Here is a 20,383-nt window from a genome sequence, read left to right as displayed (position 1 = left end):
TTTTCAAAAACAGCCACAGGAAAACAAATTACTTTCTTGTATTTTTACCAAATTCAGATAGAACTGTTTATTAAATAATTGATAATAAACAACGTACCATAGCAACCAGTAGATATAACAAAACCTACCATGTCGCATTGAGTACTAGTAAGAAATATCAAGTCGTACGAATATTTTTATATTAAATTCCAGTAATTCTGGCTCCACAAACATGATTGTGATGTGATTATGGATAAAACGTTGTTTTGCATTCATGCTTTAATTGCCTCGAACTACGTTCTCACGTTTAAACATTCTGGCGTGGATAAAATGCTACTTAAAACACTTATACAATAAATAATTATTCTCAAGATCATATGAAATATGTATTATTAGTAAAAATATGTCTATTGCATTCTAAACATAATTCGCATTATATATGTTATGGACCAAGTGATGAATCGGGCATTATACATAATGCCCGGTCATTATGTAAAATGCCCAATATGAGTGTGCAATTTGATAATAATTATTCAAATAATCAAATTGACCGGGCATTATACATATTGTCCATCACCTTTTGGGCAGAGTAATACAAACATATTTAATTACTATTTTTTTTATTATTATTGTCATTTAACTTAAAATAAACTAAATGTTAAACAATTTAAATAATCAGACTCATTATTTGGATTAATTAGCAAGGACTTCTACATTAAGAATCCACTAGTTTCTGCATTTAAAACTTAAGGAAAGTCATATTAAAAATATAGGTAACACAAAACATATAAAATTTAAAACAAACATTTCACAACATATCTTTATTTTATAGAAGTTTTGACATATTATTATAAAACATAAAATAAACTAAAGTTTAAGCAATCAGACTCATTATTTGGCATAATTAGCATCTAATAGTTTTCAGCACTTTAAACTTAATAAAAGTCAAATGAAAATATAAGTAAAATAGAACATAAAATTGAAAATAATAATTATACAATATGTAGTAAGTAACAGAGTTATTTAAACTAAACAAAGACAATAGCGTTTGAAGTCCGCCGCACGCTGATTGGTCAAAGAGTGTCACGCGTGCTTCCCTCCCCGCACCGTGTCAAATTTAGCTTTATTATCAAATTGCCCAATTGTCACGTAGCAATATAATAATGACCGTGCAATGTGATAAATAATGAAGTTTAGATAGTAATTAATCACTTAGCCCGATAGACCTAGACATTATTCATAATGCTCGCACATTTTTAATAATGCCCGCATTAATCACCTGGTCCATAACATATATATCCTTCAGTAGGTACTTAATACTGCCGATGGCTGGTACTGATTATCAATCATTTATTTATTTATTTTACTTAGAAGAGAAAATATGGTAAAAAATAGTATTTAACTAAATTCACAAAACAGACAAAATTTTAGTTAGAAAGAAATAGTACCTATTAAATTAATGAAACACAACAAAAAACAATAATTTTTTTAAAAACAATAAGAGTAGTAAGATCAAATCAAAGAGGATTATAATTTGTATCTATTATACAGGGTGGTGTCTGATAATTAGTGTCCAATAATTTACCACTTGATTCTATTGCCAAAAATAAGAATATTTTTTCATATAAACCCCTAAATGGGGCCTCAAAAAAATTCATTTTTTTAAATATTTCCGAAATGGGTTGAAGGAAAATTGTGAACTTTGACATCGTGAACGCTCATTAAAAGTCGAAATAGTTCATCAAAAAATTTTTCTAAAGTTTTAGTCGGGAGCGTCTCAATTGGGGGGGTCGACGGCTAAAATTTGCCCCAATTTTTTCGCTTGTCGAAATTTTTAAATTCAGATGCCAACAGATGATAAAACCTCATTTTCTCTACAAAAAAGACGCCTTTTATTTCTTAAAATTCTCCATTTACGAGAAAAACGGATCTAAGCATTTCATTACATACATTAATAAAATTCAAAAAAATTTTCTTGAATGGGTACATGTACCATAACGAATTCTGATATGTCATCCATCATATCATTATACATTGTAATAAACAACATGAAAAGTTCTAAGAAAAATTTGTTATGGAAGTCCTAAGCAGGAGGGGGTTGGGCTCGGGTACAATTACTTTTTTACATCTTACTAGTACTTACTAGTGCATCGGACGCGATTGATATGTTATTTACAGCTTATAAAGAACATACCTTGAAAAGAACTCAAGTGTATGAGTGGCGAGACACAGCAGCGAAGATCCAGCTTGGGAAATGGCGCAGCCATCAAGAGGTGTGATCGAACGTTGACTCTTGTTTTCTGCAGTTAATTAACCAGAGCAAAATTCTTTCCCAGTACAAAGCATGACTCTCCACACTTACTATACATTGTATGTGTCCTACTGCATGTAGCCAAATTGTATACCACTTATACCAAAAATTGTTACAAATTGTTACGGCCTCAGACTCACACTTAGGATCTTAAATTTTAGAGTCCAAATTCCTCAGGCTTCACTGCAGTCCTGGGGCCGATACTTTTGTATCGGTTTATAAACCAAAAACAATTTGCTGTAAACACCAGGCTCTAAGTTCCAAGCTTTAGGTGAAAAAGTAGAAATCGAAATTCTATCAGCGAAAGGTTCGCAACACTATAGATTCCTCAAGTATGATACGTTATTAGAGGAATCTTCGGAGACATGACTTCGGTAACGACGTAACGACTACTATGGTGATAAAAAACGACGGAGAGAAAAATTTCTATAATCGTTAACCATTTTTTCTAAAAATAATTTCACCAGTTATAAAGCTAACTCATCATGGCTGCATAAACATTTTAAGTCACAATTACTATCAATGTTGTTTAGTGCTAAATCATGTTGTATATGTATAAAAGAACCTTTTCGCTTCGCCAATTTATTGCGCTGACGTATGTTTTTCACTCTCTGTCACAATTAAAGCTGCGAAACGAGTCCACGTGATAATTCATCAAAACAAATTACCGATGCAATTTACTCTAATAGATACCTTTCAAAAAGTATGAAGACCCTGGGTATAATCCTGGGCGGCGTGCCGGTGCTCTTAAGTATACCTTCCAAACGTAGCAGTCGTGTTTGATTTAATTTAATATATAATTTATTACGTACGAAAGACATATCGAAATATCCATTAATTCGAAATTACATGCAAGGTGTAACGAAGACAGCGGCGTGACAGCGTTTCTACTAAATCAGTTCCTTAAAACGATTTTAATTGACATTTATTTAGAGTTCCAATTTTGCGGGTCACCTTCATAATTTCATAAATGTCTTTCAGAATTTCCTCTTACATTCTCTTGCAATTTTCAGTTGTTTCACTCGGGGCGTTCCTTCCACATAATTTGCGCATAGTCTCATCTACACGCTCTCCGTACTTGTCACGAATTTTCACAATCTTCACTCGCTCATTCGTCGTATACAACTCAAGTTTATCTACAACTGCAACGTTTTTACTACAATATGTAGCCCTGGACAATGCTGCCAAATCTTCGGAATAAAAATAACGCACAATTCAAATCCTGCGTTAGTTTTGGGACACCCTATAGATCTACTAGATCAAAGTTGAGGGTCGATAAGGGTAACAATGCTAACTAGAAATTGTAGACCCAATATTGGTGTAGTCCAAAATAGTCCTGTAGATTCTGCCAGAAAAAAGAGGAGTACCAATATAGTATTGTGCGAGTGTCAAGGCCTATCAGAGGTGCTCTATCTACTGTTCTGATGTGAAAACTAATTGAGAGCTATGTGACGGAATCACTGTCAAAGTCTAATTAGGATGTTAAAGTTAGAGAGTCATTTCCACATTTTTCTTCAGTTTGTCGGTTTTCTACACCTATTCTCAATATTATTGTCTCGTTTGGTTTAGTTTATAAGTATCTTATATTACTGCTTTATCGTAAATACAGTAGCTCCAACGTGGCTCCAATTTATGAAAGGGCTGACCTCATCGTTTACTGTCTGCTCTCTTATTTTTTTTTAATAGGCACGCTTTTCAGAATCTCTTATATTTCCCGTATTGTATAATTTGAAGTACTTCTTCACACTTTTTCTTTACTTTTTCTAAGTTCTTACATTTCCATTACTGTTAGCTTAATTTTATAATTCTTCATAGATACTTTTCATGCAAGCGTTGCATTTTCTTCAGTTCTTTTTTAGCATAATCGATAGTGGTTATTTTATCTTTGTTACTAGGAAATGTCTCCTTTATTAATATAATATAATGTAATGTAATACAATACAATACAATACAATACAATACAATACAATATAATATAATATNAATTGCATCGGTGCATAAGAAAAATGCATTTTTAAAATTGCATCCCGAAGTGTTAAAATATGAAAAACTTATAACTCGGAAAATATTGACGGAAATGAGTTAAATTTTGCAACTCGGGGGTTTTTGGGGTCGCTGAACACTAATATCACGTATAATATAATATAATATAATATAACATAATATAAGGTGTTTTCTTCGAAATAGAAAATATTAAACTTTTAGTACAAGATCCCTTATCAGTACGCCGCTGTGCCCTACCCCAGTTCTCTCCTGGCATCACGTCGCGGCAAAAGCCAGCTAGATCGCGTACGTACCGTTTAGCTTGATTGATACCGTACTGATACGTGATATGATTCCTTTATAGACCCCGAACGCTTATAACTTGTAAGACGTTTAAGACGGCTAATTACAGGTTCGTGAGCTGGGTTGGCCATGAGAGAAACGCCGGTCTCGGGCCTCAGACATGGCTACTCCCGTCGCCGTTAAATACCTGCGTAGTTGCGCGATTATGGGCTCGAGCGCGGCTTACTATGATTGCGGTGTTCCTGGAAGATCCGGACGTAATTTCGCGATCTTTAGAGGCTCACTTTTCAGATGAGAAATCGTGTATCGTACTGATACATTTTACAGAATAAAATAGGAGTAGCAGCAAATAGCATTAGAAAACTAAATATATGTATAAAAAGTCAGACAGTTCTTAAGAACTGTTTTATTTTGTTTTTATTTAAACTTTCCATCATTTGAAACTTTCCGTCATTTGAAATTTGCCATCAATTGAAACTTTCCGTCATTTAAAACTTTCCATCAGTTGAAACTTTCCATCATTTGAAACTTTCCATTCTTCATAAATTTGCCAAAATGTATAAGTACGAATTTTTTTCATAATTTTCACAGTGTTTCTTTCATAAATCTTCAACGCCTTCAGAGTTTTTATTCCTTTTTTAGTAATTTTGTTCGATTAAATAGTCATGATATCAGAGATTTTGAAGTATCAGGCACTATTTTCTTATAATATTTGCCAGTAATGTCACAGAAAATACATTAAATTTAGTATCGTCACTTTTTTGAAACTTTCAGAAAAGTTTTTATATAAATTTATTTTTCAATTCTCCACTTTATAATTGTATAAAATTATGTATACCTAAAGTTTCACAAAGTGTTTATCATATTGTATAATTTTTTTAAACTTTCCTACTTCCGTATGTTTTATATTACGATTTTCTTAAATACGTCAAACTTTCTAAGTTTTAAAATTTCCCTTCTTTCATACATTATATATTATAGTTTTCCTAAATATACTGAAAATATTTTAGAAATCATACAAAATGCAAAAATATTCACTCTTTAAAACTATCTTTACCTTTCTTCGACGAATGCACAAAACTTTCAAAACTTTCTGCTATATTCAATAATAAGGGAGACAATATTGATAGACACATGTACATACTTCATAAAATTTCATAACACTACAAAAATTTTAAAACTTCATAGAAAGTAAATCTTTGAAACTTTCCAAGTCAATAATACTGAGAGCTTTTAACAAATATTAGAGAGTTTATTACATTTTTCAATATTTTGTTAAAGAAGTTACAAAAACTATATTAAGAAGGCATTGTCAAACTTTAAAACTTTCTAGAAAGTTTCGTTGAAGTGAATTATTGATGTAGTTATTTCCAGAAGTACCAAGACAAATGCAAGTTATACACAATTAAGAGATAAGTATTTTTCCATTTTTTAAACTTTTGCAAGAAAATCTCTCCTGAATTTCCTTATATCTCGTATTCTATTTTATCACCATTTGACTTACCTATTTAATTTTCTTATACCTCATTTTCAAATTATTTAATGTATTTTAAAATCCAAATCCACAGCATTCCATGGTCCTATATATCACTTAGGAAGTGTTATTTCTGGACTCACAAAGGCATGAGATAAAGCGTAATTGAACGGTTTAAGGGCAATTGGACTGATCTACCTGTAAGCCGAAGGTGTTGTTTGATTTTACACCTGGGAATTGTTAGCATTTCCAAGAAACTTCCCAGTCAATTGCCTGTGAAGCATTCTAGCTGGATACTCGGAGAATATAATTGCATTACAGTCTCGAGGTCGTATTGGCATTTCGACGTGTATTGGAACAAGAAGGCCGGTATCGTCTGAAATTTTTTTTTAGATATATTAGGGATTGTTCTGTCAACTTTACATTAAAAACTAATGAATAGTTAAAAGAAAACAGTTATTTTGGAGCAAATAATATATACCTTTAAGCAAAGAAAAATATATATGATATGTAATGGTGTATCTTTTCAACACTACATTTTTTCCATAGGAATCAATTGTATCAGTCATTTTCAAAGTGAAAAATATGGAATTCGGATTAGTCAGATAATTTTTAAAAACGGTCATTGTTTCAGAATAGTAAGTTTTAATTTAGAAAGTGTGAACTCTATTTCCATTAATCGTTTGTCAAATATATGTCAGAATTCGAATTGAAAAATATTGAAATGAATTTAAATATTCCACTACTCTCCTTTTATTAAATGTAACTGACAACTGGGTGGCACAAATAATTGAAAACTGTTGCGCAAACCGGGCAAGAAATGTATTATTAAAATTAATTTTTCTACTTCTTTCTACGATAATGTGCATAATGCCATGGGTATGTTGATGCAAGAAACATTTAAATCTGATAAATATTAACACTGCTAAAGAATGCAGAAATATGGATTTGCTGATTACAAACTCTAATAATAATTGCTAAATTACATTTTATTTGAAACTCGTATTATAAGTTTGTTAACTGTTTTTGTACAAATACACAGGTAGAACTTTTCCCATGTGACAAGTGAATAATAATACAACTTTGGGATCTCTAAATTCTTTAAAATTACAATATGAATTGTAGTACTATCAATATTGAATAGAAGGATGAAAATATTATTTATAAATGTTCTTAATACTAAAATAATATTCAAATATTGATTAAAGAAGTGCGTTACTGGAATTTTGTTGTCAATTCAAATATTGACGAATAGAAACAAAGTTAATTTATAGTAGGAATGAGAATTTTCCCAATATGATACTGAAGTTCTGGTATTGCTACTTTTAGAGTATGTTGCTTTTCTATGGCATATGACGTGTACCCGAAATAAATTAATTCGTACGAACGATTCAAAAGTTAAAGAAACTTTCAGCAAAAATACATACATGAATCACCTCGTAAGTCCTCTGGTTTTCATCAGAGCTCTTTTAAATGGTCATTCTATTCTCGCCTAGGTTGGCCACCCTGCCTTTCTGGACAGTTCGATTTGAAGCATTTGATTTGAAATAAGAAAAAATCGCAAGGGTCCAGGTCTGGCCAGTAAGGAGGGTGAGGGAGGACAGTGATCTGATTTACAGGCGCATTGTCGTGGTGCAGGAACCATGAGTTGTTTCGCTATAACTCTGGTCTCTTTACTCTCTGGCACAGCTCTAATTACTCCCTCACGTAGACATCTTCCATTATTTCTCTTCTGTCTTCACACCCGTACAATACATGAGCTGTGATCTGCTCTTCCTCCCGGTAGAGCGCACATAGGCTGTTTTCTTCCATGTCAATATTACTCAGAAGTAATGCAAGGGTCTATTTCCTTGATTTTTATCCTGACTTTTCAATAAGTCACCAACTGTATCACTAAATCGCTTTCATTCTGCTCCTTGTATAACTACGTCTGGTGTGTCTCAGGGCTTTCACTTGGGACCAATACTTTTTGTTATCTAACTCAACAAGAAAGTGACATTCTACTGCTTCTTCTCCCATTCATAACTCACAAGAAGCGATCTTTCACGATTTTGAACGATGGCTTTGGCATTAGGTTAGTAGAGCTATATCGAAAATACTTAAATTTGTGCCCACTGGGAACAACAACAACCAACCGACTGTTTCTCAACAACCAACAACGAAAATACCCAGAAATATTAGTTTATGAAGCTAGGAAATCCAGATGCATATACCATCATGCTACTTTCTTAGCAGATTGTGGTGCAGACGCCTACACTTGTTTTGTAGTTTAGGAAAGTGACAAAGTAGCTGAAGGATATGTCGAAAATTGTAAAAAAATCGAGAATAGGAAGAAATTTTTGAACGACAGCAATGCTGACGCTGCTTCTACTTGCTTCTGCTTGTTTTACGGTTACTGATGACCTCTTTTACTGCTTCTTTTACAATTACAGTAGTAGATATTAGCAGAATGTTTCTCAATGAAAATGAATAGTTACTTGTTTATTGTTGTTTACTTTATTTAAATTATAATTATTTTACTTCACTACTGATTAAAAAAAATAGTCACTTGAAATTTGATTTTCACAAAAAAAACCTGCAAAACACCAACAAAACTGCAACTGTTGGACAAAATATATTTTATTATTATTGCACCAATTTCTCTAATATTCTTCTCATCCAAAACTAAGCGAGGGCAGCAATTCCAGGGTACCCCATTAACCCGACTAATTGGAGGGTTATGTGGCCCTCCGCCGGCCAATTTCGTCAGAAGCGCTCCCAATAAATCGTATCGGGTATCAGCCGCGAGAGGAGCGGTAGCGGCCCGACGGGTCCGGGCTGATCTTTGTTCCATTCTCGGCGTAATCCATGCCGTCAGGATGCAAATTGCGTAGTGCGGAGAGGCGTGAGCGCTTGTTCTCGGCCGCCCAGGGCTCGCGCGCAATCACTATCAATTAATCGAGGCGTACTGCACTGCCCCCGTACGATGCGCCTCACGGATTGATGGGATTGCCGTCGTTCTGGCTCGTTATTATGGGAGATAATTAGCCTGTGGAATTATTCTGACCTTCTATTGTACGGATAAGTCACAGAAGATAGAACGATATTATAAAAATTTACCTATCTTTCTGTTTTCGGAACTAGGGAGTGATTTATTTTAAAAATTAGTGAATCCATGACAAAATACATTCAAAATTTGAAGGAAGAGAAATTTGTTATCTAAAAAGTTGGAAAAATACAGGAGATCATGCTATAGCTTTTATTTTTTTGTCTTAAATACGAAAGGTTTGTTAAAAATGTTTTCCTGTTGTCAAATTGTTGGATTTGTAATACTTACTTGCAAGTCAATTTATTTATGCGCCAAGAACTTCTGTACGTGTTTTATCACAAATGGTGGGAGTATCAGTCGGTACCTGCCACACAGTGTTAAAAAAAGATTTGCGTTTGTTCTCCTGAAGTTGATTTTCCGCGACGGGCTGTATTTTGTGAATGGTTTTTAAACTACGGTGAACTTCATAATATCACCTTTTTTTCTGATGAAGCCTGGTTTCATTTAAGTGGTTACGTAAACTCACAGAATATGAGAATGTGGTCTTCTGAAAAACCAGATAACTTTTTTGTCGAGGGCCCTCTACACGCTCAAAAAATTGGAGTTTGGTGTGCTCTCAATCGAAGAAGGATTTATGGACCTATTTTTTTTAATGGTACTCTTACTGCGCAAAGGTATAGAGAAGAAATTATCGCTCCTTTTGTTAACCAGCTGGAAGAAAACGAAATTACAAACTTTTACTTTCAACAAGATGGCGCAAGGGCACATACGGCAGGCGAGACGATGAATATGTTGAGGGAAGTTTCCCAAAATGGACTAATAAGTCTCAATGCTGAACATGAATTTCCACCGAGGTCATGTGATATTACGCCGTGTGATTTCTTTTTGTGGCCTTACCTTAAAAACACTATTTTTGAACTGCCTATTCCTGATTTAAACCATCTGCAGGCTCGACTTATAGACAAGATTCGTGAAATTAACAATACCCCGAGCATCTTAGAAAATGTCTTTAATTCTTTGAGGAACAGGTGTGAAAAGTGCTTGGAACAAGGAGGTGGACACTTTCAGCAGCTGCTTTAATTTATTGTTATAACAAGGAGGGGGATACTTTCCGCAGCTCCTTTAATTGTTTGTTATTGTTATCACGATTATTCTTTAAAATAAAGTTATATAGTCATTAAAGTTATTGAAACTGACAGCTGCTATACAGCTCGTTAAGAAATAAGGTTAAGTTGGTCGCTATAAGCTACTCCCTACGTCCAATGTGTCAGAGCCAACTTCGACCACGTTTTTATTTGAACGCTCGTTATAAAGAGAATCGTTCCCATAAAGAGCAAAACGAAGAACAGTATCTAAAGAAAATATTAAGGAATACAAAATCTGCAGAATATTCTGATCGAGATCTAGTCAAAACTATTTAAAAGTTTATCTTTCAATCTTCAGAACATTCGTACTTTGTATAAATTTGAAATCCATGTTAAAATTCGTTCAAAATTTCCAAATTTCGTTTACGACTCAAAAACTGGGAATACGTTCCTATAAAGAATTAAAAGAAGAACAACGTTTGAAGAGCTATTATTCGCTAAAAAAGTTGAGTAATTTGATCCAGATATTGTCGCCAAGAATTATCTGCAGTTAAATTTTAATTTCGAAAAGTTTTGCCGTTCTTGAACGAAATAACGCAACAGTACGATAAAAAAGAATAACCAGAATCAAATTTATTAAAAAGCAAAGCCTGAGTACTTTACAACGCGCCTTATTGATTTTATATTTTGTCAGACACGACGAAATACCCCATTTAATTTCAGACAGTACTAATAGATAATATTTTGTTTCCCGGAAAGTAGTAATTTTTTATGAGGTTAATGACGTTCGTGAGTCCTTTCGAGGAAGGACATAAATTTGAATGTAATGACTAGGACGAGTCAGGGATCGCGTGGGCGACTGGCAGTAACAGATCCTGTAAGAGTCCTTCTGGAACGTTTTCAGTTCAATTTAGCCTTTATAGATTTTCCGATAAACGACTACAGTGTATGTATTTCACAAAACAGTTAAAATGTAGCCATAAACAGTAAATATTACATGTATGTGGAGTTGCCAAATATTTTTGGGCTGAGCAAGTTTTGTTCCAGTAACACAGTGGCATTACAAAGGGATAGTGCTGTCAGTATTTTAATTGGATCCACCATTGTGATTGTAAGAATTGATGCTAGGACGTCTATATTTTATATATTTTTAAAAGATTTCCTTGATTTTTCTGGCGATAAGCATCTATCTACTTTCACAGAAGCTTATGGTAATGGATTGAAATGTATTCTATTTGTATCCTTTTTTATTTTAACATCAATTATATACCTTCTAGATCTAGATATTGATTTTCTAGAAAAATGTGTAAAATTTAATAAAAGCACCAGAGAAAATCATTATTGTGCCTACTAACTTATATTCAATATGCAATATTCTATATTTGTTCAGAAGTTTGAGTTGAATTTCAATGCTGCAGTTTCATTAGTCCACGAAATAGAATAAATACATTCTAATAAATAGGACGAAATAACAATTAGGTTACTAGGTTAATATAACGGAGACGGAGGCGTCTGGATATGGATCGAACTACAAAAACTTCCACATAAATGACTATGGGTTGAACTTTTTATAGTCACAATCTAGTAGGATAGAACATTATCTCTATACTAATGTCCTTAAAATAACAATTCGTGGGATTCGTTGTTTTATTTTTAGATATAGATTTTCTGTGGCTAAAGAATATTCAATAAGGAAAGAACTGGTATAATCCACTTTTAGTCTGATATTTTTGGACCTTACAGGGCTTGGGAGGTTAATATGACCTCAAATATGTGTAATCAATAAAGTATTTCATTGCTCTTGGCAAGAACGAATGTCAAAAGTTCAGGTTATACACGATGACATCTGAAAAATGTTCATAAATATTCGTTGAAAATTTACATGATAAGAATATTTTTTTTATCCAAAGGATACACATTGCTTCAATGAATAAGAAATAAAAAAATACAATTAACTTGAATGAATTATAATAGATATATTAAAATACCCCAAATTTAATAAAAAAATATTTTAAAAGCTAATATATTTTATAAAATATTTTTTTAATGTTATTCATATCGGGTCTGTTCTTGAAAGTAAAAAAAAAAACAGAGAAGAACTAAGGGGGAGAATAAATTATGTTTGCAGAGAAACACTTAAGAAATATTGTGAAAAATATTCGAAAAGCCTTATGCAAAAAATCAAACGCAAGTTTGATAGAATTATGTAATTTTGTTATTTGTAATTAACTTAATGATTCATTCATTAAAATTAAAAATTATTGTTTAATTTCAAACTAGACCTTAAAAGGAGCAGGCTAATGAACATTTTATGTGTTTATTTAATTTATTTATAATTCCGTAGATAAAAACCATTATTATTAATTTTGCAATCAGCAATTAATATTATTTCATTAAATTTGACGTAACTTTACTGAGGGGGTGCCGTGAATTTCATAGGCGTAGTCAGATTTAAACAAAATAAAACAATAAATTGACTTTGATAGCCCAAAACAAATTCGGACGTTATATGGCGTAATGGAGATTTCTCAGTCTTTTCAAGAGAAAAAATAAACGAATTATATCGGATATACAGGCTGTTACAAATTTGCTTCTCACTACAGGCATCTCGAAAACGGTAAGAGATACATACTAGCTTAAATGGGGGCAAAGTTGCGTAATCAGGGGACCAACATTAAGTCTCTAAAAAATCAAGGCTAGCATGGTTAGTTTTCGAAATATTTGAAAAAAAACTAAATTTTGGAAATCAGTTTTTGTTTCATTGCAGCCTTGTTTGAGGTGATATTGAAAAAAGAAGAACACTCTCTCATGGCAACTTTTTGCCCTCTATCGAATGGTATAATCAATGTTTAGTAACGTTTCCTCTCTCCAGGACCATCATCAACTTCATATTTTTAAATATGGCCCTATAAATTTTATTACATTATTTGCGAGCCTTCATGATCCCCAATACTGTACTGCCTCAGCCCGACTCAGATTCAGACGTTTTGTCTCGAAAAATTCATCTTCAGTGTATTCGTTCCAAAATCTAATTTTTTTTAATTTAGATTTCTTTGTTTATTGCATTATCGTACACTGTAAGTGACATTAGACCCTGTGAAATCTATCCAGTTATTTAAACTATTACCACGCATTCAAATAGAAAATTATTAGAGGTTTAGTCCCGTGTCCATAGTTATTTCTAGGCGTCTCGAGTGCTCAAAATTCAAACAAATTCTGATCTATTTTTTTCAGGATATTGATACAAATACATCTGACACGCTCTTTCGCAGTTGCGGTTACAGATATAATAAATTCGGATAATATTACGCTGATCTTCATTTTCAACCTTTGCCAAAACGAAAATGTTTTTGAACATTTACTGAAATTTTTTAAAGAATAATATTCAGTTGGCGTTTTGATTCTTCATATGCATTTTTAAGAATTAATTTGTCATAGTAAAATTAAAATTGTAATAATGTTTTAATTTTGACGCAACAACTTATCGAGTTATTGAGTTATGTATTTATAAGTAATGGCAATAGTTAATAATAACAAATATTTTATTGTAACGCCTGATGGTAATAGTTTAAATAACTAGGTGGATATCACAGGGTCTACGACACTTACAGTGTACGATAATTCAATAAACAAAGAAATCTAAATAGAAATTTAGATAAATTTGGAACGAATACACTGAAGATGAATTTTTCGAGACAAAACGTCTGAATTTGGTTCGGGCTGAGGCAGTACAGTATTGGGGATCATGGAGGCTTGCAAAGAATGTAATAAAATTTCTAGGGTTGCATTTAAAAAATTGAAGTTGATGATGGTCCTGGAGAGAGGAAACGTAACATATAAAAATTGATTATGTCATTCAATAGAGGGCAAAAAGTGTCCACGAGAAAGTGTTCTTCTTTTTTCAATATCACCTCAAACAAGGCTGAAATGAAACAAAAACGGATTTTAAAAATTTCGTTTTATTTTCAAATATATCGAAAACTAATCATGTTAGCCTTGATTTTTTAGAAGCACAATATTGGTGTTAATTTTGTAGAAATATTTCTAAAAAATATGGAAATTTCTTACTTTTGCTGGAAGCTATAGGTACATCAGAAATTACCTTGAATATTATGAAAATTATTTAAAAAAAATTGTTATCCCACATTTTGCAGGATATATGTAAAAAATAATATTTCACAATCGAAAATGTACAAAAAATATCTATAATCTTATCTGTCATTTATGCTATTTTTGCGTATGTCTTCGTCAATGGTGATGTTAAAACGACAAAAATATAAAATATTTCTATGAAAGATTGTATTATTTAATCACTTTAGTATGCCAGCCAATACAATTTTTAATTTTTCTTTGAAATAAAAAAATCTATGTTAAAATGTATGATCTCACATATTTGAATAGAATATTTTTTTATAATTATCGTGACCCAAGCTTTGGCACATGTGTCTCAAATAGTAAGAAAGATATGGCTGCAAACATGTTTTAACCTAAGTATATTACACTAACCAATTTTCTAAAAAAGATGCTGGACATGTTACATTACATTACAATAATTGTATAAATAGGTTGAGATTTATTGGCCAACTTTGTCAACATTTAGCGATTCTTTAATCAATAATATCAGTTTCAGTAGTATCCTACAATTTTAAATATATTTTTAGTTCAAAATATTTAAAAAATAGGTTATATACATAGATATATGATCGTGGTTGCAGTTATGTAAAACTGGCATAAGGTATGTTCAAGCCAATATAATTATAATGTGTAGTTTGGTTACCCTGCGAGATTTTTGTTCTAAAAGTTAGTATCTCAAGTAATAAACTGACCAATTTATTGAAACATGTAAAGATCTACAAATACTGCCAGTTTCGATAATTTTTTGGCCAATATTAAAAATTTCTATCCTACCTATCTTACTTTTTAAAACACTATGTACAAATATTTTTAAAATTATTAATAAATTATTATGTTATTCAAAAAAAATTTTCAACTTGTAATGCTGAGATGTTCTAAAAAGGAAATTTTATAAAAACAGGATCAATTATTATAATTATTTTCTTACGTACTCTTATATAATGTTTATTAAATAGGTATCCTTTATGGGAGATACAAGTATCATCTGAATGAGTGTTTCTGGATCATTTATAACATTGTAATAAATATTAAAATTTATAATATCACAGAAATATTTTTTAAACATTTAGCCTACTTTTGCAGGCCGTCTATACCTAGCCAGTCCACAAATTGTGGGAAAAATTCGCCACACTTTGGAAAACAATCAACATTTCGCAAATAGCACAGCAAAAGCTTACAAAAATCAGCAATCCTACCTGGTCTTCTCGTACATGTGTCTATGGAGGCCTCATTTGTGCGAAACCTCGTGGCCGAACGTCCTCGCCGCCGACCTGCGGTATGACCTGCGGGGTCGATAAGCGCCGGCACACTGACTGACCCGATGCCACCGGCGTCGCCGTCGTGATGCCGCGGCGCACCCCGCGCCCCTCCGCGCCGGCCCAACAACTTTTCACTTCGTCCGGCCAGACAGCCCGCTTTTCCGCGTCTACACCGAGAAAACGGTTCCGTTTCCGGTATTAAAGGCTCGGTGACGAAATCAGTCAAGTGAGCCGGTGGAAAAATATTTCGCAATTTTTTGACATTTTTTATAAGTACCTAAATGCTGTCGAACGTTAACATATTTTTGTTCGCATGGTTTTAAGTTTTTCGTGGCAGTTGTCAAGGGTTGCTCACTTCTTCAGAAGAAACTCTAAAGTGGAGATTAAGGGTAAAATTCAGTGACTTCCCTAAATCTATACTAACCTTTCACTCATATCAAACTTAGGGTACCCTCATCTCATTCTCAACTGTGGCATTCAGAAATGTGTATAAATGAGTGACTAGCTTGAGTGTGCATTAAACCACAAATTACTAGATAAGGGAACAGTTGGTATGTATGTATATATGTATGTCGGAGGGTGGTGGAATTGTTTTTCCACCGGGGCACTTAGGCCTTATTAGCCCCTTGTATACCCTCCTTCATTACTCGAGTACTTTTCTTCAAACCATCCTATTTACTACAAGGGTGGCTTGGTAGCAAAGTCTCATACAGTTTATGTATGATAGCATGGTCTTGAGTTACAGAGATTTTCTTTGCTCTGTTCTCATTACTATTTATAGGGGACCACACGCATGTTGGGCGACCCAGGTCTCTGGTAGGCTGCCACAGCCACGTCCCCGAGCCTGCCTTAAGTCACCCATCCAAATTCCAGCCTGCGTCCGTGATGCTTACCTCGGCAGATCGAAATCCACCGGCCAAGACACCCGGCTAGGCGGTCCCCTTGAACAGTTGGTTACTCAAATATTACCAAAAATATGTCACAGTATTTCTTTATTTTGAATTTGAGTAACTCACGTTGAAAATATATGCATAATAAATTACATTTAAATAATAAATAATGAAAATCAGGTTTAATTAATTATCCAGGTAAAACGATCCTCATATAAACCATGATATGCCAAGTAATAATAATCAGATTTAGTTCATTTTCCCTACTATGTACTTCATACAGAGTAGAATGAGTAACAAGCAATGGTTTATGACGTAACAGAACTAATTTCTAAAAAATAATTATAATTTATATAGCGTTCACATCTAGAATATCCTTTATTGAATACCTGGACTTAATTATTTCTAAAATATACTTACTGCTAGAATATTATGAAACCACAAAATTAATAAATTAGGAACATATAAGCACAGGTACCACTAATATGTCACTAACCTAGCGCTCATTTGTGAATACGATTTAAGTGACTCATTAAAATAAAATTGTTCATGAATCCGATTAGTGTGAATTTAGTATGAAATAAGTGTGAGTGGAACTTTAGTGAGATCTATGAATTTAAGCCTAAGGGTCAAATTCAGAGACTTCCCTAAATCTATACTAACCTTTCACTCATATCAAACTTATGCTTCACTCAACTTAGGGTGTCCTCATCTCATTCTCAATTCTGGTATTCAGAAATGTGTGTAAATGAGTGACTAACTTGAGTGTGCATCAAACCACAAATTGCTAGATAAGGAACAGTCGGTTACTCAAATATTATCAAAAATATAATGTTATCACTGGAAACATACTGTCACGCCATTTCTTTATTTTGAATTTAAATATTGTCTCAGCGGGATAATTTTTAATTTATGGAAAACCCTGAACGTAAAAGTTTTCTCCAAATTTTTCCCGTTTAACCCTGACTAAATACACTAAACAGTGTACAATTAATTTTTAGAAAGTAATAGTGTACAACCAAATACTGGCAGTAAAATATAAATGACATCAAATCTAATACAAGTACAATAGTAGTAGAAGTAGTAGTAATAGAAGTAATTTATTAACGACAAATACAATTAAAAATTGTTTGCACAAGTCAAAAAATATTTTGTACAATACATTAAAATTAAGCACTAACAACATTTAGAATCTAACATGAGATAACCTTACCCACCACATTTAAAATAACAATACATAAGAATAGTAAAAAAAAACAGATTTTTACATAGTTTCACACACATATACCGGGTGATTTAGTTCGGTATTAGCGGCCTCGTATCTCTTTTATTTTCACAAATAGCTATAACAACAACAATATATTTTTAAATCGCCGCTCAAACTGGCATTATTAGATTTAACATATGTCAAAATTGCTATATATATCAACTGTTTTTGTTCAAATGACACACTATATTTATTTTTATCAATTCTGGAAGATATTTTTTTCTGCGATATAAGGAAGTCTATAGTTTCATTAGAAATATTGTTAGAAACGCAGCAAAAAAGATGAACCCTACTCTCAGTAATAATGTCATTGATAGAGTTTGAGCGGCGATTTAAAAATGTATACAGTACAGCTATTTGTTAAAATAAAAAATATACAGGACCACAAATATCAAACTGAATCACCCGGTATATACAGGGTGTCCCAGAATAACGTGTACAACGGAAGACTACAGATTCGTGGACCCAAAATAGGCAGATTTACCTATATCCGAAATCGCTTCGTTTGTCCGCTAGATGGCCTCAAAGTGAGTGAAAATTTTTTGAATTTTATAAATAACTCAAATACCTACCAATCGATTTTAATAATTTTTGGGGTGTGAACTTTTGTTTTCGGTCTACAGATTTTGGTGTTATACAGAGTGTTTTTTAAAACCTACAACTCCTACTAAATTGACGTGTGGTGATAATATGCGTTCATAACTTTTTCCTCTTTCGGGCAATAATAACAACTATTTTTAATTTGATAGGTGACACCATTTGGAAGTTTTTGGCACTCTTGTAGAATTTTGATTAAATGAGTGGTTTGGGTACAAAACAATATTTTATAAATGTCCACATTTACGTGACATTTTTCGTGACACCCATATTACAATACCTAACAAAGTGCTAGTAGGCACTGGCTTTGAGGTTGGCTGTTTGATCTTTAAGTCATTGTACCAGACATTTCTTAATGAGTGTTTACTATGATAAAATATACCACATATTACTTCATTTTTCGATATGGATACATACACATACGACGAATTAGATTTATTTACAACATGCTTAATTTTATTGAGATAATTAGTAAAAACAATCAAATATAATAGAAAAATGCTGGAGATAAAAGTAACAAAGTTGATGTTACTAATTTTAGTACAACTTATTATAATAACTGTTCAAAATGACCACCGTTGTTTCTAGAACAAAGGTTAATTGGGCGAAGAAAGTTAAATGACACCCTTTGCAGTTCTTGAAGGCAATTTGGATATGCCTCCACAACTTTTATTCAGTGTTAGATGTGGAAGCATACACTGTTGTTTTTAGTGCCACAAAGATAATAGTCCCAAGGTGTTAAGTCTGGTGAACGTATACGCCAGTTAAAAGGAGCATTATCCCTTCTACCGATCCATCGACGAGAGAATCTTTGGTTCAGATACTGCCGGACATTTACAGTGAAATATGGTATAAGTCCATCATGCATGAACCACATGTTAGCTCTGAGTAATAACGGCACACCTTCAATAACTCGGGTAAAGTGTTTTGCAAAAATTCTAAATAAAATTCCCCATTCAGTTTTTTGGGTAGAATAAGAGGGTCAATAATAATGCTATCAATGCGTTGTATTTGATTGTTTTTTATATTTTTTTGAATAAAATTAGACATATTATAAATAACTCTAATTCGTCATATGTGTGTATTCATATCGAAAAATGTTGGCATAATTGAGAATGAAACCCACGAGTATTTGAGCGCAAAAACCTGTTTTGCCAATTTTGCAGATATGGTATCTGCATAAGGTTTCCAAGAAATACCCAAAAACTTTATCTTCAATGGGTTTCTGTAATGATCTATGTCTCGAAGGGAAAATAACATTTGCGCATTTTAGTTTGGTTTAAAGAAAGATGATTACAAGAAAACCAGTCAGCTGCTCTCGACTGTGTGATTCTGGCTCTTTCCAGTACTTCGTTTAAATTAACACCCGCTACAGAGATTATCGTATCATCCGTAAATAAAACACACTGACAATCGGTTAGCGACATGTAGTCAACAAAGTCGTTGATGTATATAATAAAGAATAGCGGCCCCAAGGTAGAACCTTGAGGTACATCTATATTTACTGCTTTAAGTTCAGAAATATATCCATTTACGTCTACTACCTGTTTTATATTTGTTAACTACGATAAAACTAATTTTAAGGCCAAACAATGTGAAATATTCCAACAGAGGTTTTAATGTATATTAATATCGAGCTTTACTGAAATTAGCTGTTATAGTGTGTACCTGACAAATAGCTGCTACATCAGTTTTCTCAGCGTGAAACTCCCACAACTCCGAAAGTGGGACGAGTACCCTTGCGGGGGAGTTCAGTCGCTCAGCGGGCAAAAACTTCATCGGTTACATCAGCGGACGGGGCCGGGTGAACAACACCTTCGCGTCTGCGACTGCGAATTATTTTTACAAAAGTTCGTCATCTAGATGTTTACACCAATCCTCCAACGTTACGAACGGATAAACAGGGATAACTTTTGACGGGGAACTATAGACTTTCCGGAATTGCGTCCGTAATTTATCTATATCTGTATTATTTGTTGGGCTATATTAGGGGGTCAATAAGCCTCGATTTGATCCTTTGTTTTTTACACGGATATGATTAGGAACACGCTCGAAGGCATTAAGAAAATTGCT

At 33.0% G+C, this 20,383-nt stretch overlaps 1 protein-coding gene across 1 annotated transcript in view; it reads right to left on the bottom strand.

Moving 5' to 3' along the window:
* LOC108905742 overlaps positions 1-15,546 on the bottom strand; it is a 157,886-nt gene extending 142,340 nt beyond the window's left edge. The window contains exon 1 of the mRNA XM_018708748.2: positions 15,494-15,546. Coding sequence (XP_018564264.1) covers positions 15,494-15,510 — 17 coding nt within the window. The 5' untranslated portion in view covers positions 15,511-15,546. The remainder of the gene's footprint in view (positions 1-15,493) is intronic.
* Between the last annotated feature and the right edge of the window lie 4,837 nt (positions 15,547-20,383).

Source organism: Anoplophora glabripennis, unplaced genomic scaffold (assembly GCF_000390285.2).
Source record: "Anoplophora glabripennis isolate ALB-LARVAE unplaced genomic scaffold, Agla_2.0 scaffold31, whole genome shotgun sequence".
Lineage (NCBI taxonomy): Eukaryota > Metazoa > Arthropoda > Insecta > Coleoptera > Cerambycidae > Anoplophora > Anoplophora glabripennis.
This window is presented reverse-complemented; position numbering and strand designations above follow the sequence as displayed.